We start from the raw sequence: 26,296 nt of genomic DNA, 5'->3' as shown, positions 1-26,296 counted from the left end.
AAAGTGCAGCATTTATGGTCCAGTGCTGAATACCCGCTGCATGACAATTACAAGTTCACCTTTCATGGCAAAGCCATGTAGTGACATAGCTTATTGCTAGATTGGAGTGTTTAGCATGATGAAGGCATCTTTCATCTTCTCCCAGATGCAGGCTGGGTGCTCCTTTGGGGCTGTACTTCTGCCCATCGCAATGCCCCCCAGCCCTGAGAGAGACAGCTTACAAGAGGACCCGAGTCATTTACCAGAGGGCTGCGGCCGCTTAGAAGGGGGAGCGCCTAACTGGAGGCAGGTTACCTCATGGGATCACACTGTTTCAGAGACTGCCATGCTCAGCTGAATCCAAAGGGAGAGTTCACCCAGTGTTGTTTTCTGGAATCAGCCAAAAGAGGTTAATCTAACATCACCAGTATTCAGCCAATGTAACTATTGGCAATACCAAAAAGACAGTTTCAGGTTGGACATGGTACATGTTAGTCACTAGGAGAAGAACACATATGGTGTAAATCAGTGATATGGTTACAATGCAAATGTACTCAAACCAGGACATTTATGGAATGGTTTTCCAGATTCCTTTAAATCAGCGCAAAATCTTAGTGTACAGATCAAAGACTGATTTTCATAGATTTGGCAAATCATCAAATGATTGATCAGTGCTGCCGCATCTTCTTTCTTCAATTTATGAAACTCACAGTCCAAATCTTGCATCACTGTAAGTCCTTGCCCTTCACAATTAGCCCTAAAAGCTATTTCCCGAAGTCGTCTCCTGACTTCCCCATCCCTCTCCTCCCCTTTCTTTAGTCCTTCATGCACCCAATATCCCCGCCACATGCCTTACTCATTTAAATTCCCCAGTGAGCAGCCCACTGCGAAGCACACAGACGGCATTCCGCACATCTCTGAATGAGTATGAATGAATGACAAAATGAGGACAGCACATGGCTTTGCGATAGCTGTGTTAGATGCACGGGGGAACTTTTCACTTACTTCCCATTCTTAGGTGTGTTCCGGGCCTTTGTGGATGATGGCGAGTTGGCGCCTGGATTAATATTTGCAGAACCCCGTCTATCTTTACTATACCCACAGAAAGAATAGAAAAATATATACAACAATGACCACAGAGACAAAAAGAAATTAGTCATTTCATTTAAAGACTTTCAAGGTGCCTCTCTCTCTTTCTCTCTGGCCTGTCAACTTAGAGCATGATCTTATCCAGTGCTGCCCATCAAAGGTACTGAGAGTGGGAACCACTGGTCAAGTTCAAAGGCAGCTATTCTTTTGGTATTCAAAGCTGGAGCAGGTGCATAGCATTAATGACAGCACCACAGCCCTGGCCCCAAGGGAGGGTCTGGCCAAAAAAAAAAAAAAATGTATAAAAATAACTAGTCTTTACCATAAAATCCTTTCTTTCCAGTCTCTGGATTCTCTGTATTCCAAGTTCAGTTCTGAAGCTGCTGACTTTTTAGTGAAGTATGTGGAGGCCAAACGACTTCTAAAAGTCTTTGGGAGATACTATCGGATGAATTAATAATTTTCACTCATATTGTTAACATGGGAAGGCCGTGAATTCAGATATTCTTTCAGGAGAAGCACCACCTGCTTCATGAGTAATTGAATTTAAATCTCCACCTTCAATAACTCCACAGCTTATGTCAAACCCTGGAAACAATTACGAAATAAATCACTAGGAAGGTCTGCTTAATCTCATCAGGTTAATAAACGCAGACCAATTAATCACTAGAAGGTAAACAAAAAGGAATAATTGATTGGGGTCTTCTTGATTACTTTATTCTATTTTCTTTATCAAACTATTTTTACCATTATCTTCCATTCAGCTGCTCTGCCTTGAAATTATTACTTTACTTCATCCTCAGATTTCCATGGAAACCAATTCAAAGACTTTCTCGCCACTTGACGATGTGTGGAATTATTTATCCTGATTTCATCAGAGAGATTTTTTTTTTTTGCTAGTAAGATCGACGTCAGCATAACCTTTTATGAAAAGTGAAGGTAAAAAAGAAAAATGCATATCTTGGCTTTGAATGAGTATAATAGAGCCTTCCAAAGGCATAGAATATTGTCTCAGAGAGTGTCAAAGAGCTTTCTGGATATTTACGAATCTTTTAAATCCCTCAGAAATGAGTGCTTGCAAGTAGCTGTATTCAGTTGTGAGGTGGGGTAAGGTGGGGGGGTCACAAAAGATATTCTGCCTAGCATCCATCAGCTTGAAGTGGCAACGTGGATGTGATTGGAACAAGAGATAATCGTAGTTTCTGGTGATTGCAAACGTAATGCTGATGTGTGTGGGCAAAGGGCTAATCAGACAGATAGCAGAAGTTCCCACAGGTAGAATTCAGTGTCCAGGAGAGCCAAAAAGCAGTTCTTCGCAGTGGGAGTCACCAAGGTGAGCCCCGAGCCTTCTGCTGGCATGGGTGACTCTGGAGAGAGTGGGCACACATTCTGTCCCAGAGGAGGTGTCAGGAGCCCGCTGAGACAAAGCACTGCGATTCCTGCACAGCATGGGGACCGTTTCCCTGTGTTGCTCACAGACTCACCAGCTCACAGGCTGCACCGGAGTTGGGGCTGAGGAACTCATGCAGCGCTGCCCCCCAACCCCCATCCATGCTGCCTTCCTAGCAAAGAACTCCATAACCGTCCCTGGGACCACACCAGCTAGCACCCTCATTCAGAACCAAGTTCAGAAACTAAATGATAATACCAAACAATTGGGCAAAAGACTGAAACCCAGAAGAATTCAAAACTGTCTCTTTCAGAAAGTTGGTGCAGTCTAATGCAGAGGATGAAATATGCTCTGTGTTGCAAAATTCAAGCAGGTCTCGATTTCCTTCCTCTACAGTCTGGCCACTGGCCACTGAGTCCGCCTCCTCCTAGCCCCTCACTGAAACAGGAGGCAGTGGGAAGCTTTGCTGGAAGATTTCTGAAACAAGGGATCTTTTTTTAATTCTTATTTTTTATTGATGTGTAGTCAGTTTACAATGTTAGTTTCATGTGTATAACAAAATGATTCAGCTACACACATATATGTACGTATATGAAACAAGGGATCTTTTGATCTTGTACACTACTAGGCTCAGAGTAGGTGGTCATTTAACACCCCCTCTCTCGAGTCACCAAGTTCAGGCATTACGTTCTTTTGAATAAAAAAACATCCATTCCCACTGCTATATTTCCATGTCTGTGCCCAGGGTGCAAGGGTCCTTTATCATCTGCATGACAAGTGCCCCTGTTTAAGCTCAATGCAGGGCACCGCAGGACATCAGGGAAAGCTGTCAGCTGGCTGTGGCAGCCTTATTTCAGTTAACTGCTCTAGAAGGGGTGGTCCTGGAGCAGTCGTCCTTTAAATGATAGGAAGAGAGACCCCTCTGACCTACTGCTAAAGCCTCTGAGTGCAGATCTGAGGGGAATGAACACAAAAGCTTTCTCAGAGAAAAATCACACACGGAAGGCGTGGCACCAAGAATGGGGTGAAAGTAATCGAATAACTCAGAATGTTTATTCCATGCAAATAGCAGATCCATTCCCAGCAGCAAAATGTTTCTCAGAGTTGGGGAGGGGCCAGCAGAACTGTGTCAGTCTTGGGTCCTAGAAGTTTAATTTTGTAGCTATACTGTTGTATATAGAAAGGCTTACACCAAGGGAAAAGAGTCATCCTTCCCCGACAAGTTTCCAGGCTGAGTAGGTAAGTCTGGACAAGATGCTCTAATTCTTACACTTTGAGCCAGAAAGACCCTGAGTTTTTCAGAAGTGCTCCATGAGAGAGAAAGGAAAAAAGAATCCTGCAACTGCAGACTGGGAGCCTCAGAGACTGGAAAAATGTGGGTTAAGGACCCAAAGATTAAGATGCTGTCATGGAACCTAGCCACGGAAAGAAACATCCCAGTAAGCCCAGGGACTGAGAGGCATAAGCTTTTCAGAGATGTGGATGATAATTTGGGGTATATGAGATTGGGGTTGCTGCCTGGAATTAGAGCTCATTTCCAACCTACACATCGGAAACAGGCCCACCTCAGTTGTTATTACGTTGTCTGTCTCTAGACCACTCGGCAGCCTTCTTTCATCTCCTCTCTGGGCTGCAATCTTCAAGGCTAAAATGACAGAGGGCAGGAGTTCCGGCCTCTCCCTCATCTCAGGAGGAGCTGTCTTCTTCTGAGGATAAGATTCTTTCCTCCCTCCCAGGCCAGCTTCATCAAAAGCCTAGGAACACAATTCCAGGTGAGTTGCTGACACGAAAATTTAATGAACACCAGGACTCCTTCTGTCTGCTTGGTCGGCTGTCCATCTGCATGTATCAAGTAAGCCATTTTCCACAGGCTCCACAAATGTCTCCAACACCAGAAAAGTGGGCAAAACCCCCGAAACCTTGCCGTATTAGGCACATCGTATTCAGGTGGGAAAACTGACTCACCCAACTCTTCAGCATTTACAAAGTGTTTCTGATTGAATAATTTGACGCTGAAACGGCATCCAGCGTACTTAACCCAAAAAGGCAATCAGATTCACTCCAATCTGGATTTTTCTCTTAGGTCAGAGAGGTACTTGACGGAGAAGAACCTCGCAATTTCAAACACCCTCAACTCCCTTTCTTGATGGGTGGCGTACAGAAACTTCTGCATTTCCCATGGTACTTTGTAAGCTCTTTTTTGGAAATAATTCATCTCAGACCCATGAAAAATAGCTGTGCTGCTCTAACGACAACAGCAGTGAAGTTTGAAAAATTAATTTTCAGGGTCCTAGGAAATTGAAATAGTATTTCAGAAGAGAGAGTTGGGCTGTAATACTTATTGTCTACATATCTTTTATTTGGTACTTAGCATGTGGTGCTTGTCATGTTGTTCATATTTCATTGTTTATCTCCAACTAGCTCTTTTTTTAAAATTGAAGTATGGTTGATTTACAACGTTGTGTTAATTTCTGGTGTATGGCATAGTGATTCAGTTATACATATATATGTTTTCTATGTCTGTGAGTCTATTTCTGTTTTGTAAATAAGTTCCTTTGTGTCCTTTCTTTTTTAGATTCCACATATAAGTGATATCATATGGCATTTTTCTTTCTCTTTCTGGCTCACTTTACTTAGAATGATAATCTCTAGGTCCATCCATGTTGCTGCAAATGGCAGTATTTCCAACTAGCTCTTAAGAGGGTGCTCCAAAAAATATCTGTTGAACAAATAAATGAAAAGGCTGCATTTTGGCTCAGTGGAAAGGAGTGCTGGGATTGATTATCGATGTCTGGCAACAGTGTGAGTGAAGGAAGGGATGACACACATTTCATATATTTTCTGTCCCTAAAGAAGAATGGTCTGGGAAAATTGGATTCCAGTCCCTGATGGTTGATCATCAGGTGGATCACAAAGACAGGTGAGCTTAGAAAGGATGCTCAAGCATGGTTGACTAGTGCCGCTGGATGACAGAGTCTGTTGCATTTGTACAGCTTTTGGTGTTTTTCCAGCATGCGTTCTTGTAAGTGGTAACAGAGATGAAACTCAAGCTATCGTTAACAGGTTACTTCAAGTCTCTCTGGGGAAATGGTAGCTACTCTTTGCTCCCTAGAAATGACTGTCAGCTCCTTAAAGCTGCCAGGATATGGAAATGTACTTAAAAATATAGACTCTACCAGGGATAGAAGCTCATCTAATCTGCTCCCCAACAGGTGCTTGAGTCCCCTCGACAACACATCAATCCACCAAGTGGTTGTCTTTGAAGGCTTTTAAATCACGATTGCTTCCCCGTGAAAGCCTGCTTTTCTCTTTTCTAAGAGGCTCACATGTCTGAAGTATTTTTCCTCTTGTTCTGTGACTGAACTAGACAGCTCTTCAAATATTGATTTCCTTTAATTAGAGCTGATGAGTCTTCTTTATTTCATTTTTCTGTCTTGCTAGGTTATATCCTATGTGCTTTTCTTTCTTTGCTCCAAACTTTTTCATTTTCTTCTACCCACGTCTACACAAGAGTCCATGCCGCTTGAAGCATACTGGTCCCAGGCTCTGTGATTCCTCTTAATCATCAAGCAAAGAAAGTTCCATCCACTGAAATGTGCTTTCCTTTCGCGTCCTTCCCTAGTTTCCCTTTGCTTAACTGTGGATGATGACTGAGGGTATTTAGAGGAGAAGAGAAAAGCTCATCTTCATTGCGATGAAGCCCAGTATGGCTTGGATCTCTCTGAAACAACCTCAGATGTTCAAAGCATTTACTCAGGAATCTTGAGTTCTAATCTTGGCTGCCAGCAAGGCATATAACTTCCTTCTGTCTGAGGATTCTCATCTCTAAAGCAGAGGGCATTCAACTGATCAGGTAAACCATTCACACAGAAGCTCACAATTACTTTGTAATTGCAGCGTTCTTGGGAAAGGCAGCTGGGACCCTCGCGTTATCTTGCCCTCTCCCCTTCCATTAACTTTTCACTCTAACAACTCACCCCAGGGCATCAGGAATGGGAGCAGTGAGCGTATTGATTATTGTTGCTGTTTTGCTCTTTTCACCCCCTGGCACATGCCGTTTTTGCCCAGGGAAGGCGGTCACATCCCTGAATGCCTCATTGGGGTCAAGAAAGAACACAAGTCAGTTCCTAAATTATATTATTTTCCCATTTCGGCTGGCTATTCACTTATGTCTTTACCAAGAGCTTGGATGTTGGCTACAGACTAGCAGAGGCCACTAGAACTGTATCTTAGCACTAAAGCGGTCACATCTAGCCCTGAACTCCTCCATCCAATGGGGGATTGAGAAGCAAAAAAAAAAATTGTAGTTCTGGTATAGGAAAACAGAGGTGCCAGTGAAAGAGACACACCAGTTGGGAGAGGGACCTGGACTCGAAGAGAAGGTGATGGATTTGTTCGGGAGCACAGCGAGTTGGGGTGCTGATGGATGGTGTCCAGCAGGCAATTAGAGAGACAGCACTGAAGCTCAGGAAGCAAGACAGGGTCAGACGTACAGTCAGTGCTCCGAAGTGGGAGTCAAAGCTGTGAGATCAGCAGGGACTCTGATGGGACAGTGATCCGTTGTGATGAACGAGTGGATGTTTTGGGTGCGGGACAGCCTGTGCTGGCATCTGCTTTCTTCTACTCCAGTTTATGATGATTTACAAGTGGGTTACAAGCCTTATATCCCAGAGTCCGAAGTCAAAGAGCCTGAGCCAAAGAACTTAGCCGTGCAGAGTTCAATGCTAAGGTTAGTGAGGGAAAGTGCAGGCCTCAAGCCTTTTGCAGGCCAGTGACTATTTTCATCCCATGCCCACAGCCTTCTTCTCCCCATCCTCCTCGCCCGGCCAGATTGCTTACAGGGAGTATCGCAAAGTACATTGCCCACTGCTGCTGTCACTTTGGTGTCTGGAAGGCAGCCTGGTGGAGAAGCAAGCATGAGCTTTAAACTCTGGCTTCCCTGGAAGCTAACATCCCTTCCTTTTTGCTCCACTTTTCCAAGGACTAACCATATGTCGGGGGCTGTAGCTCTGATCATGCTAAAATCCACTCCTATTTTTCGGCATAATTCCCTTTCCTTCTCCCGTTCTCAGTCTTTGCACCCACCAGCTGGCACCCCAAGTCACCCTGCCCGAGCATCCTGAGTAGTACAAGGATGACACAACTAGTAAATTCACCCCAGCCGGGGGGTGGGATCTGCCTGCCTGGGAGCCAATCGAGGGCTTTGCCCCTGAAGAGCTAAAGTATCCCAGGCTTCCTGAGTGGAGCTGAGTTCAGGAGGGCAGCGTTGCAGCGTTTAAGGAACTTGGCCATTACCTTTCCCAAACTGAGGCAAGCCTTGGCCTTTAGCTCTCGGTCTGTACTTAACCTCTCAGTTTCCTCATCTGCTCGTTCTACTTCTTAATGCCACAGCATAGTTTCGAAAATTATAAAACATTAAAGAATGGATTCACTGAAAAACCTTGTGTCTTTTCTGTGTGCCCTTCATGGAGCTGGGCCCTAGGGGTGCACGGATAAGTGGAACAAAGTTCCGGCCCTCAGGCAGCCCAAAGGCACGGCAGGAGGCGAGCATGTTCACAGAAAGAAAACAACACCATGTGCCAAATGGGACAAAGCAAGTGTGAAAGGGACTAGGGAAATAAACCAGGGAGCAACCGCCTATGCTTAGGGCCATCAGGGTAAAGCTGAATTACTATTATGAAAATGATGATTTTTTGATTTGCATTAAAAATTATAAATCAGAAAATAAAACCTAGGTTATGAGAATTTTCACAAAATAGAATGAAATTATGCCTTTCATTAGTCTGAAACACATCTCCCGACAGTGGCTCATAGACGTCATCAGACATCAGAGTCTCCTGGAGAACTTGTGAAACAGCTAGCTGGGCTCTACCCCCAGAGTCTCTGATTCAGCAGTTCTAGGAAGTGGGGCTGGAACTCACACGTCTACCAAGTTCCCAGGTGAGGCGGATGCTGCCGGGCTGGGGCGCACACTTGGAGAACCACTGCCTCACAAGAAGTGCCCAGCCACCCTCAGGGGCAACTGAGGGATCTCAATCCGCCACATCCATGGCCCTGGCTTTCTAGACAACACACTTAGAACGTGCTGGATGAAATGCGTCCCCCTGGACTGCTCCAGAGTCCGGAAAGAGGCGGAAGCAAAGGGCTGCCAACACCCATCTCTGGAGAAGCTCCTCTTTCCCGAGGAAGCGGCACTTACTGCGAACACCACAGAGTGGAGCTCAGACAGGTGAGACAAAAATTGGATCTGACAGCATTAATTGAGCTTGAAGTTCTATTTACTGAAAATGATCTGGCATAATGAAAAATTCACAACTGGAGCCTAGTGGATGAACATTAGACATTAGGGAGTCCCCAGAGTAAGCCAGAAAAGTCTCAGTGAACTTTTAGGAAAAGCCAGAGAGGCCACCTGCTGTGGCAGGGATTAGCACACTGAGAAAAAAGAAGACTAAGTTGTTGTGCTCGGAAGTACGATTCTGACTTTATACTTCAGAATGACATGAACCCAGGGTGTCAGGGGCGGGGAGGGGGCAGGAACTGATCATTTATTCATTTCCTTTTCTCTTTGTTTTTACTTCCTACTAAGTATGTTCTTAGGGGATTTTCAAGAACGTCCACTCTGCCTGCACACTATTTATTAAATTCTTTGATGATGAAGGCAAATTGTGTTCCTATCTGTTCATAAAGTTTCTGAGAACATCTGTCCTATAGGTTTCTAGCACCTGCTGACTGACAAGCATCCTGATAAATTTGGCTTCTAACATACGTTTGTTGAATTGAACAGACTGACTAACGCATATTAGCTTAGAGGTTTAATAACAGAGTCATGTGCCTTTGGGTTTTTTTGTTCAAATGACTATGCCAGACCACACTGTATGCCTGAAAAAGGAGACAGCCTACCACAGTGCCATTTCTGGGTCCCAATGCTCACAAATAGGAAACTTTTCATAGAATAAAACCAGTGGTCAGCCACTTTGGGGAACGGCTTTGCCAATGAACTGAAGGCAACTCTGAAGTTGTGGAAAGAGCGTGGGCACCAGAAGCAAGCAGAACTGGGTCACACTCTATAATAGCTGGAGAATCTTGAACAAGTTGGGTGATGGAGGCGGGGTAGGTCCTGCCTAACCAAGGTCTCTGGTCTTAACGCTGGGGCCTCAGGGCACCAATTCTCTAGCTACATGTTGGTGTCCAAAGCCAGGAGCATTCAACTGTATTTCTGTTGCTGAACTCCACATCTTCAGTGCTTTCTAAGGGAGTGAATGTATTCAAGATTTGAAAATGCAGCTGGCTCCTTACAAATAAAGTAGAAGGGCCAGGTCAACAAGGTGTTGACAATGCTTTTTGGGGCAGTAAGGAAAGAAAAGTTCTCTCAGCTATGCTCCCGTGGTCTCTTAACAGCACTGAGCTTCTAAACCGGAGGTTTTCACAGTTTTCATTTATTTTAAGAGGCACAGTTAAAACTTGAAAATATTTTCATTTTCAAACTGCTCAAGCATCATGCCTTCACATATCAACTGCCTGTCTGAATGGATGCTGTTTCTAAGTCGGGGCTCCTCTGCGAACATTATCTGCCCCACAATGCGTGGAGATTACTTCTACTTCCCTTTTCTGAATGAAACCCAATAATCCGCTTCTTTCTGTTGTTTTCCAATTTGAAAATCTGAGCATTGTTTTACTGTGTATGTTCATGGAAGATTAAAATACTGAAAATTCATGGAAACAAAACAAATCTTGTTCTGTCTCACCCATTAATCACTGGTAAATGCTAGGCCCTTGGATAATTTATAACAATATACTTCTTTCCACGATTATGAGTTTTTAATGACAGTCTAGTCTAACACAGAACACTTAGCAAAGCCAAATATTAAGGCTCTTTATTGACTCTATCCTGCCCCAGGCAAGGGAAAGACTCAGAAATAGGGAGCTAAAAGGGTCCTTAGTGATAGGAAAGTGAGGTCCAGAGAAGAGAATGGATGTATCTAAGGGAGGCATCCAAGGATGGATGGAGTTAATGACAGAACTTGGCTGGCAACTAGCAAACAGGGCCAGAGCCCCACAGAATACAGAAGAAGGCAGGACGGTTTGGAACCAAAGAAGAGGTAACATGAATGAACTGTGGCTCCATTTGCCAAAATAAGTAGGTCAGGAAGTGGAGGGGGAGGCTTTAGAAGGAGGCTAGTTTGCAGAAGGAGATGAGAGGTTCAGTTTGGGGTTATGTTGAGTTTTATGCACCTGTGGGACACGAACTGAGAATGCGATATATGGATGCAAAGCTTAGCTACAGACAGACATCTCAGCTGAAGAGAGGATACAGGGAGAGTGTGTTGGATGAGGAAAGAAGAGTCTGGGAAGAAGATGAAGAAGGACAAGCAAGAGTGGAGCAAGGGGGCTCACGTGAGCCCAGGGAGAAAGCTGGATCTGGGAGCATGAATACCGCAATCATAAGAGACTCCTCTGCTGATTGTAAGATGGTTTCCTGTCTTGGGTTTCCAACAGCTACATGTTGCTTTCTCCTAGCGCGTTTTTCTGATTAGCTGTGGTATTTCATCAGTCATGCTGGCCTTTGTCATGCCAAGAGTGTTTGATAGAGGATAAGGCTTCTTGATCACATGCAACCTGTTCTCATCAATTCCTGGAAAAGACAATCTGAAGTATGCCGAAGGAAGCATCCTGGGCCATACAAATCCATAATTACAGGCTTCTGATACTATTTTTTCAGTCTGGCCTGATTTATTGAAACAAAGGTCAATGAAACAAGAGACTGTTTTGGTGCCTAAACAAGATGAAACAATGATACTAACGTTTATGCAAATATGGTTATAATCTCCCAAAGAAAGAACTAGTCTGCTTTTCATTATTGTGCCTGTTGTTTGCTTCCTCTATTATGTACAAAATCAGAAACGGGCCTTACTGCTCTCCCCCGGCTTTAAAACTTTCAGAAAATCTTGGCTCTGGAATAATCAGAATTCAAGTCAGCCGTATGCCAAGACCCACTTGCTGGGCACTTGGGAAGTTCTGGGCTTCCTGAGAGACAAGATCTCATCTCTGTCACCTCTTATAAGATAGGTTCTGTGCGTCAAAATAATGGCCCTCAGGTGCTCCCCAGCCACTAAACAACTTCCTATTAATAAATTCTTTAAACTGGGTGTCCCTACATTTCTCTAGCGCAAACACTGAAATCACAATGCAAGATCTCACTGTCTGGGAGTACTTCTTGGCTTAAGGAAAATGGAGACTGGAGAGAGAGAAAACTACAGTGATAAAAATGTGAAAGGCACAAACGAAACTCATCACCATGAAAGCCTAAGTGAAATAAAGAACAAAGTTCTTGTGAAAAATGTCCTCATTACTGGCAGGGAGCAGATCCTACTATGCGAAGACCCTGCCCTCAACCTGTGTGAGAAAATGACTGCTCTCTGTTATTGACGCTGTCTATGAGGGATGCCCTGAATGTTAAACCATATTAAATCACTTCCAGATCCCTCACAACCGGGGATAGATGGGTCAGGACATCCCAGCGATGAGTTGTAAAGAATGACTCTGTGTGAGAGAGGCAGATAACTTAAGCTGCGAAGGGCTAGAACCTTCACTGGGGCTCAAGAATGTCAGTTCATCATTATGCCCTTGGGAAGTAGACCAGTTCTTCAGGGTGCATCTGGAAGGAGTTGGGGAGGGGCAGGCGGGAAATCAGGAAGTAACGTGGAAGATTCCAACCAGGGAAAGCAGAGTTGACATTTCAAGGGAAACAAGATGGTATTTATCTTGGGGAAACCCAGAACCGGGAGGAGAGGCACTCAGATAGAGGCATACAAGGGATATAAACCATTCTTTGTGGTTCAGGAGCAAAAGAAATGTGCTTTTAAAAGCTGTTCAATGCTTCTCCTGGGATTCTTAGAACGATGGCTTTTGTGAACCCCATCTACTCTATGCTAATTGTTTTCCTTTTTGTTTTTCTCAGCATGGTTTCAGTCTCAGCTTGTCTAGGGCTTATGGGAGGGCAGTTCAGCATTAAAGTTCCAGAAACTCAAGAGGGAGCTGAAACCCCAGAGGGGAAGTGTGACCCTCTTACTATTGAAAAGTTTTGCCCTTGTTTCTTCCTTTGAATTTCCCGTAGGGGCTCCTGCTCCACTCAGCCCTTGGAGGCCTGGGTAGGACTTTTGTTTAAATTAAGGGGACGTGTCCTTTACCACCTGCTTGCCAGGATGTCAAACTCAGCCAGACTTTGTCAAGGCACATTGTCCAACTGCCCATGGCTCTAAAGAAAGGTCATCCATGGCCTGTGTGAGACCATGAACTCCAGCGAGCCAACAACTTGGAGGCCTAGGCCCTGACCCATCCAATTTTGGTTTCTGGGCACATTACAGAGTCTTTTTTTTTCTCCTGGACAACATCTCTTCTGGAGCAGAATGTCCCCTTCAAAAAATGAGCAGTTAGAGCAGAGTCAATTTTTAATTCTGTCAAGTGATGGCCACAAACTGAAAGTCAAGTAAAGTAGCAATGAAGGCTATCCTATCAGCAGTCATTGCCCGCAGGTCAGCAGTCCGCGTGCTGAAAGGTTCTGGTCTAAGTGGAAATTTCCTTCTTGGCAGTTCTATAAAACTGGGTCTAGAGATAAGAATAAATACAGAGAGGTTCATGCTACTCTATGCACCCCACCACTTTTTCTGATATTTGGAGGCATCTAGAAATTACAATGAAAAATTTATACAGGGAAAAAGCATCAAATCTAGTGTGAAAAGAGGGGCTGTGACTAACAGAAACATAGCGTATTGCAAGGAGCACAAGGTCAGAGCTAGGAGCACGGGCCAGGGAGAATGTAGTGGGTGTTGGACCGTCACAGGCTGGGCCACTGAAGTACTTGCTGTAATTTACAATCCACCATGACCCCAAAAGAGAGGTAGCTTATCCTAAAGCACACCTATAATGTGACCCTAGGGAAAAAAAATGAGATCAATAAAAATATTTTTTAAAGGGAAAAGACTTGTTCTCAAAAGCTTGGCCTGCAGGATTACTGAAATTGAGTGCCAGAGTTAGCTCTGAATTTCCTAGCAACCAAGGCCACAAGGGAGACAAGCTGGGTAAGAGCGTTCTCAACTTGTGAGAAAAAGGAAGGCCTCATTTTGTCAGGAGAGTCAAAAGTATCCCTGGTGCTGGGTCTAAGAAGCACAGATTTTTCTGGACATGCAACAGCATTCTCCACAGGATAGTGTCTTTTTTTTTTTTAATCTAAGTATAGTCGCTTTACAATGTTGAGTTAATTTCTGGTATACAGCATAGTGATTCAGTTATACATATATATATATATATATGTATATATATATATATATATATATATTCTTTTTCATTATAGGCCATTACAAGGTATTGAATAGAGTTCCCTGTGTTATACAGTAGGACCTTGTCATTTATCTACTTTATGTATAGTAGTTAGTGTGTATATATATATATACACACTTTTAAAAAAATTGAGTGGCATATAATTTCCACACTACAAAAATTCATCCATGTTTAGCAGCTGAAGACACCCCATTAGAAGGTAAGCCAGTGGCAACAACCTGCAGGCAGCTAAGCTAATGTGGTGTAGGTGCAGCCTTCCTGGTGATCTAAGCTGATACTGGGGAAGAGGGTGGAAATCCTACAGGCATGCATTTGAACAAGGACCCTAAACAAATGATTCCCCAAACCACCCGCTCATTGGACTTCAGAAAGGATTGATCCCATTGGGTCGTCTTGTGTCAGTGGCCTTGGGACTTTCCTCCCCCAGCACAGCTCATGTGCCTGGATCCTGTCCCCACATCAGCAGTTGTATCTGCTGTTGACATCGTTTTGGGAGCTAGGGGGACTGGGCCCAAAACTGCAGAGAAGCGCTTCTCCCAATTTCCCTTGTGCTTCTTTCTAGTTCTTTGTTCAGGGCCCCTGGGGCATTGCTCTCCTGTCAAACTCTATCACGCATTCTCTTTTATCATCACTTGCTCCTTCTAGTGGCAATTCTTCCACGCCTCCTCTCAGTTCCTCGGGGCAGGGCACTGGCTCATCACCTGAACTGCAAAGCCGATGACTTGATGCTCTTTGCAGGCTCAGAGACCACTTTTTTTTTCTTTCTTGCCCAAGGAACGGAGTAAGGAAATGGGTATGTTTCCAGAAATGTATACTCAGTTTTAATCAAAGAGGACAGAAAAAGGCACCAGGGCAAACAAAAAGGCTCCCTCTTTAAACCTTAACAAATTAAAACCCACATTCATTAATTGTTTGGCCTTTTAATTGTTCCTGGATTAAATATACTGAGGTGACTTTTCATTCCAGCCCAGGTTGTCACAAGCTCAATAATTCACTTAGGGAATTCTGACATCACATATTTGGCCCTGCCTGGCCAGGAAGTCAAAAGGAGTAATTCATTAGCAAGTAAGAGGTATTAATTAGGCTTTCATAAATTTACACTCAGGAAAGATGCTACCTCCATCCAGATTGTTGGAAGGAGAAACCAGGCTCAGAGTTACTTGGCAAATGAGGAGTCAGTCAATGTAGACGGTGTGACAAAGTCTTGAAAAAGATCTTGAGCAAGCCTACCGGGGCCCATGTTATACCCCATGCATGCTGGTCCTCTTAAAGTCGTCGCCTGAAGACGATGTATACAGATTCCAAAGATGCTGTTGGCATTTTCATGTCTAGAGCTCTTCCCTGGGAACTCTCTTCGCAGACAGTTATGAGAAATATCATTCATGACTGTGGAGTCACACTTCACTTTTGGCCCTAACCATAAGACTCAGCTTGAGCATCCAATTAGTACATCATAATTACCTTCTGATGACATTCGACTGATTCCAAAAACCCTCAAAGGACAAAGATGTGTCCTTCACTGAGCAGAGTCAAGAGAACATACTACAGCTGTCGAACGTAGTAACCAATGCAGCTGCACGGAAAGCTTGGTTCTGTTGAAGAAACTGGCACCTTTTTCCATTTATTAGTCCTGCTCTGTTTGTTCAAAATAAAACCATTCCATTCTTTAACTCACATCTAGTGCTCTGGCTTCATTCTCCTTTTGATTAGGAATAAATCCTAATATCAGCAGTCGGAGAAAATATTTTGAAAATATTTTGGTTTTCTTTGTGGGTAAAGATGAAAGAACCAGGTACCAAGCTGAAATACCCCCCTTTTTTAGCGCCTCCCAACACAAGACCTTTCACTGACTTCTGTATTGGAAACAGTTCTGCTGGTGCATAAGGAAATAGATTCCTACCTCAGTCCCTTCAAAGTGCCATGAAACTAACGTTATTTAAAAGCTCACAGCAAAAAAAAAATGTGACAATGAATATATGTATGTTCATGTATAACTGAAAAATTGTGCTCCACACTGGAATTTGACACAACATTGTAAAATGACTATAACTCAATAAAAAAAAAAGTTAAATAAATAAATAAATAAATAAATAAATAAATAAATAAATAAATGCACATGAACTATCCTAACCAGTCAGACAAAACCAGGGAGGGGCAGGAGTTTGAAGACTAATGCAGAGTTTTAGACTGCCGAATGAGAACGTAAATCACAGCTCTCACTAATTAAAACTTTGGCCCTTTGATTGCTCCTGGATTAAGTTCCCCGGGGTGATTTTTCATCCCTGCCTGGGTTGACACAAGCCCAATAATTCACTCTGACATTCTGACGTCACCTGCTTGGCTCTGTTTGTCTATGCAGTCAAGAGAAGTATCTCATTAGGGAGTGAGAGGTATTCATTAGACTTTTATAAATAGCGACGGTGAGTGATGCTAGCTTAGATTTCAGTGGATTGTTGAGAAGAGCACCATGTGGACAGTTGGAGAACAGGGGTTCTTGTTCTAAAGCATCACACCAATCCTTCAATTGATTGGTATGCCTCAGTTCACACAACTGAAAAACGGGGTAAAACAAGGCAGTCTCGCTACCTGACTGTCCAGAATAATGATACTGAGAAATGGAAACAGTCAAATTATAATAATTTAATTATTTCTTAATTGATTCAAGGTGACAGTTCTGGTTTTCTACTCGTTAGAGCAGTCTCAGCCTTATTGTACAAGTTCACAGCTCTCATCTACTGCTGTTTCAACAACAACCCACTTACCACCTGCTACAGGCAAAGCTCTAGTAATACGAAAATACTATGTGCTCTCTACTCTCAAAGAAATGACTGAATTGTAATAGTAAGTTCTAGGACACTCCAATGAACCCTCTTCCTTGCCCCTTGCAGCTCAGTCATGGTACATTTAGGAGCAAGAAAGGAATAATTAGTTCACAGTAGTCAGGCTTTGGGCATCCTTTATACACCAAGAGAAGTCCTCTGTTGTGCCTGCTGTATTTGGGCTTAAGTGCTGCCATGTTTGTTTAAGCAAGCCTCCTTATCTCATAGTGTTGCTGGGCTTAATGAAAGCCCTTGCTGAATAAACAATCATACCTAGAGGCAATGTGAACCTCTGGGCCCGTGAAAGGCACTCTTCTGTTGCAGGTGGGGGGGAATCAATGGAGTGTGATGGCTGAGGGATCAATACTTCTCTGAATGAATTCCATCGTAAGCGACACCCCTTTGGGATACGGAAGCGCCGACAGGAAATCATTCACGGTTATCAACTGAACCACAGCATCTCGAATGTTCAGGTGAAACACTTGGAATGTAAACCGGCGGTCATACAAGAAACCATTACAAATTTGTAACCTGTCCAGACAGAAGACACCGAGAATTGGACATTTCCTCATAATCCTCATACAAATCTTCAGTCAGGTAACCAGACCCATCAGCAGACAGCTTCCCTGTGATCCCAGAGAAGCCTTCAGAAATACACATTCAAGCTGCTTCTAATGCTTGTAGCAGAGGATAAAAGCCAGGGGGTGGGGGTGGGGGAACCTTTCTCCTAGACTTCACAGGAGCTAAAAGCAAGGGAGCTAGAGAAACCTATGGAAAATGGCAAGATCTCCAAAATAAAGTGTAATTGGAAATGTAAGGTCATAACTGTATGAAATTATTTCTTAGAAATATAAGAAACTAATGGGAAAATTACAGAGTACAGTCCTCAAAGTAATCTAGTTCCAAGAGGCAGTGATGGAAATGGGAGGCTGAAAGGCCGTGGACCCTCCCTGCTAGGAGAATAAATCTCAACTAGGCACAGACTCCATCCTCTTCTCTTAGCTCTAAGCTGCTTGGGAAAGAGGTAAAAAGCAGAAAACTGCTTGAACTGCATGGCTTCAGCGACAGATAATCAATGCAAAATATGCCTTTAAACTGCATGAGAAATGATTCAGAGGGTGGATGTTCCAACATGCATAATGTGCCTTTCTGACCTTCCAGTGCTGATTCTCAGCCCCTTCATTTAGCTCCTCAGTCTCTGTCCCAAGCCAGGACCATCCTTAGTGACGAGACCCAGGAAAAAGCTTTAGGTGAGTATTTAAATTCCTGCTTGAATTCCATTATTCCAAAACACCCTTGGGAAGCCCAGCTCTGTATGGCATTTTGGTGGGAGATGCCACAACACATAGACGAGTAATTAGCCAGAAAATCGGGACAAATAACTGCCTGTCCCCACAACCTACCCAATAGCAGAGCTGTTGCTATAGAGGTGTTAGCACCTACAGTTTTTTTTTTTAAGTCAAATTGCTGACTTAACCATTCAGGCTTAAGCTTCAGCTAATCGATAGGAAATGTGTCCTCATAGGGCCCGCAGACCCCGAATTGCTGGCTGCTCACTATATGAAGCAGGTCATTACAAAGCACAAATGATAACATTTCCTCTTAATCTCATTTAGAATTATTAGGAAACGATATTACATTTTAGAAAATTTATACATCTCGTGTACTTCATGAATACAATTTATAGTTTAGACAGTAAGCACAAGATCCCATTTTTCTACTTTGATTCTAAAAGCATGGTGGTTAACAGTGCAATTCAGGGAATGAAGTTTTATTGGACCAGAGTGTCCCAGTGTCTAAACTCCCCTCTGGTGAAGACCTGGGGCCCATAGGAAGTTATTTAACTCTTTCAGATCAGGAAGCTACTTCCTTTTAAAGCAGGAGTTCACAAAAGTTTTCTGTAAAGGGCCGGATAGTCGATATTTTGGGATTTGGAGACTCTGCCATTGCAGCAAAAAAGCAGACATACGTGGCTACATTCCAACAAAACTTTCTTTATAGACATTGGAAGGTGAATTTCATATCATTTGGAAGTGTCACAAAATATTTTTCTTAATTTTTAAAAAGCCATTTGAAATAAAAACCATTCTGGGCTCACAGGCCAGGAAAAAAACACGCAATGGACTGGACTTGGCTTGGAGGCTGGAATTTGCTGACCTCTGATGTAAAACCCAAATCAGCAACTTCCCTGGGAAATTGAAAGAGTCTTCAGTTTCTCAAAGTCCTAACTTCTAATCAGAACGATTTAGGGGCTTTATGTTCAAAGCTCAGCAGTTTACTGCTGTGAATGTGTGAGTTTGGGAAAAAGAGACATCATTTTTGTAAGTTCCAGTCTCAGACAGAGGTTTCTCCTCAGCCTCTCCCCTCCTCCTTTTCTCAGCCCCTTGCCTTTACCTCCTCTCGTTCTTTCATTTTTTTTTTTTCCAGGAACCACGATTTCTTTTTGTGTCTTTAGAACTGAAGAGTGGTATCTGGAAACTCATTACCAGTATTTATTCCTGACCTAGAATCTTCCACTGCCGTGCCTCCTAGAACTGCCCACTGTACTTAAGTCCATTCCAATTCTGTGGTAGTTTTACTTCAACACAGGATGTTTTCACATTTTTATTCATACATCCTTTCGGAAATGACAAGAACATAAAGTAAAACCTTTCTCAGTCCTCTTTTCTTTTCTTTTTTAAAAGGAATTCAAACTCTTTGAGAAAACAGATCCCGTTTACAACACATCGTCATTTATAATGCCACCGGTAAAGCCATCGACAACACTAGTAGTTACACTAAAGATGCTATGATGAAAAGCACTGCGCAAACTGTAAAATGCTACATGCAAGTGTTAACTACTGTCGGTGGTATTAGCATGCCAAGTGTCAAGGATGCAAACTTGTCAATGTGAATTTCTGTGAAAGGCCAGTGTTATCACTGGGCTACTAGAATTATTTCCAAGAGGCAAATGAAGGGCTGCTCTTATCTAAAGTGCAACACCTGGGTTATAGACTCGATTACAGCTCTGTTTCTGCTGATGACTAGCTGAGGACAAAGGGCAGGTCACCTAACTTTCGGGAGCCTTCGTCCTTATTTTGTAATACGGAAGTGTTTGGAAAGATTCTTAAAGATCCTTTCATGTTACGGTTTCTAAGCATCTTGAGTTGGAAATGATGGCAGAGAAAGAAAGTGAAGCTTGCTACCTCTGCATGTCAGAGAAATGAGCAAATAAACATCTCAAGCGGCTCCTGTCTGATTGTCGCTGGGCATGATGGGAACCGAGGGGGCACCTCCCTGGCACAGTCATTTGCTTCATGTGACCTGACCGTCTCGTAGCTGCCAGTCTTTCCAAAACGAAATTTAGATCTTACTGAGAATTTATGACTATTTATTACATGTCTGAAAGGTTAAGCACTAGAGGCTTTCTTTCAGACAAGAGAAAGTCAATAAGCCCTAAGGTGGTTTTACAGAAATACGTATCTCTACGAGCTGCAGTACTTGAATGCCTTTGGCCTGGAATAAACCCCTTCAGGACAAAAACTACTTCCAACAAATCATTCAGACAGCAACCGTCTCTGAGAGTTTTTTTCCCTTTAACTCTTCTTCATCTTGAACTCCAGGCAGTTTCTCCTCCGTTCTCTTCCCCTCTACTAGGCGAATCTTAATAAGTTGCATATTTTTAACAGTTCCATGCTCCCTGGCTGTCTCGTCTTAGTCTGACAAGGTCCAGCATGAGCGCTCCATATGTGAGGGCTAACGGGGCCTTGGGGCTGCCAGGCATGGCTCTCGAATTTGTACACAGCTCGCAAGCACTGCCTAAAACCCACGGGCAGATAAACAACAGGAGAAGCATGTGTTTTCAGATTTGTTCCCTGGGCTGGGGGGAGCAGGGGAAGCTGGTTGTTTATAGAACAATTCATGGTTACAATTTTCAATGGTTGATTGCTTGATTTCTTAATCCAGCGCCTAATCACAGATCAAACACAGGTTCCAATAATGAAGTAATTTTAGGCGTGATTACAAACAGTCTCCTACTGAGGGCTTTCGCCTTGGAACAAGGAGCTCTCATCCCATGCTCAACGTAGCATGGACCAGAAGAGTGATGGCACTGCAGCTCTTCTGCCCAGGCAGGAAAGGCGTCTGGACCAGGACAGTGCCTTCTTTCCCACTGTGTTTGTCTCGGTGTGGTCAGTACAGTAATGGTGGGGAAACAGTCGTAAGGACCACAGCATCAACGCACTCCCTTCCCCCGCCAGCTCTTGTGCCAATATTATCTTTGGACAAAACAGCTATTTCGCCCCTCCCGTGCTTGGCTCCTTCCTGCCTCCCAGGTCAGATCTGCACCTCAGCAGGGACCCTTCGTGACGAAACCCAGCCCTTACACGTCTTCTAAACACCACACAACTGCCCTGCCCAGACCCTCCATGCTTGTCTTTGCTTCTGGGCTTTAACAAAGCTGCTTCCTCTGCCTGGACCGTCCTGCCCCATCACCTCCTCCCAGCAAACTCCTGCTTCTCTCTAAAAACCTACAGTCATTGCCTTTTCTGTTGTGTAGGCTTCTCCACAGCCCTGGGCAACAGCAATCCCTTCCTCTTGGCTCCATTTTGTTCAGATCTGATTATATCACATTGGATCATAAGATTTCTCTACACATTTCTCTTTATTTCCACCCTTTGTGGATTGTGGGCTTTTTGAGGGTAGGTGGACTGTGTTTCATCTCAGCGTTTCCCCCACCTCCTTCACATACAGGTCAGTTGGCACTCAGCAAATGTTTGCTGAATGAATCTGGGTGGCATATAACTATTTCATATGCCATTGATTTATAGCAGAGGGAGTCACAGAACAATCCTCTTGTGCAGGAGTGGAAGTGACTTCAAAGCGTGGTACAGTGACTACCTATTCTTGGCTATATGGGTGATACTGTCTTTCTTCCTATGTAGGCGAATTGCTCACATGATAAGCATGGCAGACAGCACGGCAGCCCCGGACGGACTGACCCCAGGAATAGGTTACAAGTCATAGTCACCTTCAGGAACTAGAGGGTTTGAAGTCTGTCACCGGGACATTTGCAGGCAGAGCTGGCTCGAAATGGGAGGAGCATCCTGCCAAGACATCTCAGCCGTCGGCTGTAAGTTTCCTGGAAGCCCATGTTGCGGGAGTGACCTTCCTACAGTTTGCAGATGGCAAAGGAGGACGGCAGTCACCGTGGCTGTGTGCGAATGGGCTCTAGGAATACAGGGTTTCAGGGAAGGTCAACATTCTCTAACTGGTGTTTAGGGAAAGATCTCAGGAGGACAGAGCCTGAAGGAAGGAGCAGTGTAGAAGAAGAAAGGCTTTGAACTTCAGCACCACTGTTAAATAAAGGAGGGGAAATAAAGGAGACGAAGGTTGAACCCAATTAAAATCATTTGGGGGATCTGCATTAAAGGTAGTTTTTCCCATCAGCTGAGTGTGAACTATATGAACACTCCTAAAGTCATTAAGATTTTGCTTAACCCCAAGGATAGCTTTTGGGTTTAAATAACCCTTCCAGTGTCTCTAAAAGAGGGATTTTAAAAGGGAAGTGAGCTAGTTAATACGCAGAGATTGCCTTATCTCCCGAGGAGACCTAAGGTGGTCTCAGCCTGCACCTGCCCAACCCTGCAGGCACCAAAAACCTCTCAACCACATGTTTAACATCATGTCACAAACTGGGACTCAGGAAAAGGGTCTGCAATGAATGCACAGGTCTTATTTTACAACCATGTTCCCTGAAGAAAACTGAGCCAGCCATCACAACAGTCAGCCATGTGTTTTAATGAAACCAATTGTTCAAAAATAAGACTTGTGCCCTCATTCCACACACAGACTGAAAACCAACTGGGTTTTAGGGAGTAGGCCAGACACTAGAGACACAAGGATGAATGAGACAACAGCGCTGAATTCGACAGCACACAGTCTAGTAAGGGATGCAGATGGTTAGAAGATAACCCATCTCCTCTTCCACTTGACTGCAGCTGCTCTCTTAAAAGATCATCAGTGACTGGCCAAGTCCAGTGACCTCTTTTTAAGAATCAGACTTCTTGGAAATCATTCCTGTGACATTTGAGGAAAGACCTGGTTGAACTTAAAGACCAAGCCCTGCAAGTATCTAGAAGAAGAGCTTTCCAGGCAGAGAGAGGAGCAAGTGCAAAGGCCCTGGGGCAGCAGCAGGCCTGGTATATTTAAAGTGAGGAAAGGAGTCTGGTTCAAGTAGAGAGCCATGGGCTCAGGGCAGAGCAATAAAATATGAAGTCAGAGAAAAAACAGGGGCCAGACTGTGCAGGTCCTTGCAGGCCATGGGGAGGCCTTGGTCCTGTATTCTTTGTGGGATAGAGGGCCACTTTAGGGTTTTGAACAAAAGAGTGACAAAATCTGAATGAACATTTTCAAAGGATCATCACCTTGGTTACTAGGTGGAAAACAGGCTGTAGGGGACCAACAGTGGAAGCAGGGGAACCAGCCATGAGTCCTTTATAGTGGCCCACATAAGAAATGATGGTGGCTTGGATGAGGACAGCAGAAGAGATGGTGGTGAGAGACGGTCAGTTTTCAGATAGATTATGAAGGCAGAGTAGATAGAATTTGAGAACAGATTAGACATAGTCTGGGAGAAAGAAACATGAAAGATACTCTGAGAATTTTGGCCTCTGGAAGCAACTGGAAGGGTAGAGTTGCCACTTACTGAGATGGGAAAGATTGTAAGGGAACAAGTTTTGGGGGAAAGTCAGGAGTTTGTTTTGGGGTAGGTCAAGTTTGAGATATCAGTTCAGCTTCCCAGTGGAGATCTGGGCTGAGATGTTGGTTATACAAGTCTGGAGACCAGGGGGAAGTTCAGGCTGGAGATGTACCTGGAAGCCAAGTCTGTCCCCAGTGTTTCAGCGTTCTCTCCAAGCAGGCTCTACGTGACCCAACTGACACCATCAGCCACTCAGTGTAAGAACAAGCTTGCCTGAAGCCTGGCCTCCTCACCCTCTTCCTCACTCACCATGCTCACTCCGGCCTTCATTCTCAGGACTCACTTGGCCTGCAGAATGGGGGTTCTAGTGATGGCGAGAGCTGCTTAAGAAAGTACCATAATGATGGGTGCAATGTAGAGGCTGTTATCCCGATGTGCTCTCTTTCACTGAAGAAACGTGCTTTTGATGAAGTTCCTTTTCTTCCAACATGTACTAGCATCAGAATATGAAGACCTGGGTAAATTCAAAACGGAGTCCTAGATGGCCCAGAGACCAACCTCCAATCAAATGCACCTGGAGGGAGACCTACCATAAGGCCATGCGCCCTCAAGCTAAACTCTTGGCGTGTTATTTTAGGGGGAGTTGGCTAGCTGTAAGCAAAGCAAGAAAATCCCAGTGTTTTGTTTCTTGCAAAAAACCATGAAAGTGAAATCTAGTCTGAAGCCTCATCTTTTTACCGCACTAGGTTTGTCTTCTTGGTACAGAGTTGGCTCCTTGCTAAAGTCATTTGCTGGCTGGGAGCTAGACAAGTACTAATTAATCTCATCAGCTCCCCAACCTCGCAAACGAGATTCACAAAGTTTAAAAGAGATAAAATTTGAAAGCCTGGGGAACATAGTATGCTCCAAATTACCCACAGAGCTTTAGAAACACAGACAGATATCCAGACAGAGTTGGGCAAAAAAAAGCATGTAGGTGATTTGAGTTTCCTCAAGTGGTAAGAGTAGCCACTCTCTCCATGCCCTCCCTCCATAGAAGGTTCTGTTGGGGGAGCTAAGTGATGGTTATACAGACAAAGCTTAGCATCTGGGTGCTCCTTCTATTTGGGTACCAGAGGTCATTTACAGACCCTCACATAACTACTCTTCCGAGCCTGTACAGGAAAGAAAGATGGCCAGACCAGTTAGAAAACGATTCAACAGTGGCCCCCAGAAGGCTAAGCCAATGCCAGGCAAAAGAAAGCTGCCAATTCCTCAGATTGTCACGGCCCTATGGAAAGTGAGGAGATGATTCTGCGGATCTGGCTTGTAGGCTTTGTGTTCCATAGTCCATTGTCCACCCTAATAGCGGCTTTCTACTATTTTTGTTAAGCTAGTCAGTGAAGGTTTGCAGCAGTCTGTCTGTCTGTTTGCATGTGCTGGCCTGTGTATATTTTTGATCTCCCCACCTGCTTGGCCTTTGCATTTACCTAGCACCCAAAAGTAGAATTAGAGAGCTAGTAAATTCTACAGAGTCATCTTCTAGCTCACCCCCTCATTTGACAGATGGTGAAACTGAGGCCCAACGAGACCTAACTAAGGGCTCAGAGTGAATTTTACAGCAGACTTGGCTGTATTTTCAATTCTCAGTCTCTATCCATCTCTGACTCAGCCTCTTGCTACTTTGTCTGTCTGTCTGTCTATATCTCTGCATTTCTGCTCCCCTCTGTCTCTGTCTCTGTCTCTGTCTCTCACACACATAAGCCTTGGGAAATTAATCTTGGTCTGGCACGTGCCTTACTTTTTCAACATTTCTCACGAACGATCTTATTATCCCTATAACATAACTACTTTGTCGACCCCCATTAATTTACTGCTTTGCCTCAGCGCCAAGCTTTGGCCGTGCCTTGGTAATATCTCCTCTTTGCTAAAAAGGTCAAACTAAGCACCTTTATTATTCCACAGATGTTGCTTTCACCTGTGGGATTATTAGAACCAGGAAATATCTCAAGGCTAGTTTCCTAAATTAATTTTTATGATACCTCTTCTACCTCAACATTGACCCTGACCTTAGAGTATTTGAAATACTGCGCATATTTCCACACGGCAAATCGAGAATCCATTTTTAATTTGATCCATACTTTTCTGATGTAACTTGCTGATAGTAAAAAAAGAAAGAATATCGCTTGCTTTCTCATCCCCAATTTAAAGAATAACGCTCTCATCTATTGCAGATTATACACAAAATAGCTTTCAACTTGAAAAGTCAGCAAAACAGCGAGAACACTCTCTAGAGGTTTGACACACTCTGGAGAATGTGACTTGCCACTTTCTGTTTTCTTTGAAGCTTTATGAGAAAGGAAATGAGCATATCAGGCGTGATGGATAGGGTTTCTGGTTAGTTGTCTGTTTTAGATTATAAGCTCCCAAAAGACAGAGCTATCTTAATCCTTGGCTCAGTGGCTATTTGGTGTCTGAAGTAAACAGGCAATGAATCTGCTTTTGGCTCAGCTGCAGTTGCTGCAAGAAATAGAGGTGGTGTTGCAAAAAGAAAAAAAAAAGAAAAGAAAATCAAGGCTAGGTCCTCACAACAGGTCAGCTGAGGGTTACTCTGACCCAGTCCACTTCTGCATTCAAGGAGAAACTCTAGAATATTCCCTATAAACCCAACTTAATTTTGAAGCTCGATTTCCCCATTCCACCAGAGTTTTAAAAAATGGCAAATAGATTTAATATGTCCGCATGTGAATCACACCAAGGCTGCAAAGAGATTTATTCCGGGTCAAGAAAATGAGCATATCTGCCCCATCACTTGCTATAGCAACCCACTGCATAGTTCTCTTGGTAGTTTCTGACCCAACAACCTCAACCTAGTGCAGACTCCTTGAGGTTCTACCTGTGTACCTATATATCAGCGTGCGCCATATTCCATCACACATTTATTTCTGTCTCCGCAATTTAACTAGGAGTACCATAAAGGCAGCACCTCTCTCTGATTCACCTTTGCACCCCAAATCTTGGCCC

The 26,296-nt window shown here is 43.8% G+C and overlaps 1 protein-coding gene across 3 annotated transcripts in view; it reads right to left on the bottom strand.

Moving 5' to 3' along the window:
• Nucleotides 1–26,296, bottom strand: part of HS6ST2 (heparan sulfate 6-O-sulfotransferase 2) — a 270,388-nt gene that overhangs the window by 34,430 nt on the left and 209,662 nt on the right. Inside the window, exon 4 of one of the 3 annotated variants that reach the window (XM_031445974.2) lies at nucleotides 985–1,071. The exons of the other annotated variants lie outside the window; for them this stretch is intronic. Coding sequence (XP_031301834.1) covers nucleotides 985–1,071 — 87 coding nt within the window. The remainder of the gene's footprint in view (nucleotides 1–984; nucleotides 1,072–26,296) is intronic. 3 annotated transcript variants of the gene reach the window in all.

The sequence above is a fragment of the Camelus dromedarius genome, chromosome X, assembly GCF_036321535.1.
Source record: "Camelus dromedarius isolate mCamDro1 chromosome X, mCamDro1.pat, whole genome shotgun sequence".
NCBI lineage: Eukaryota > Metazoa > Chordata > Mammalia > Artiodactyla > Camelidae > Camelus > Camelus dromedarius.
Note: the sequence above shows the minus strand (reverse complement) of the source record. Positions and strands in the feature narration are given on the sequence as shown.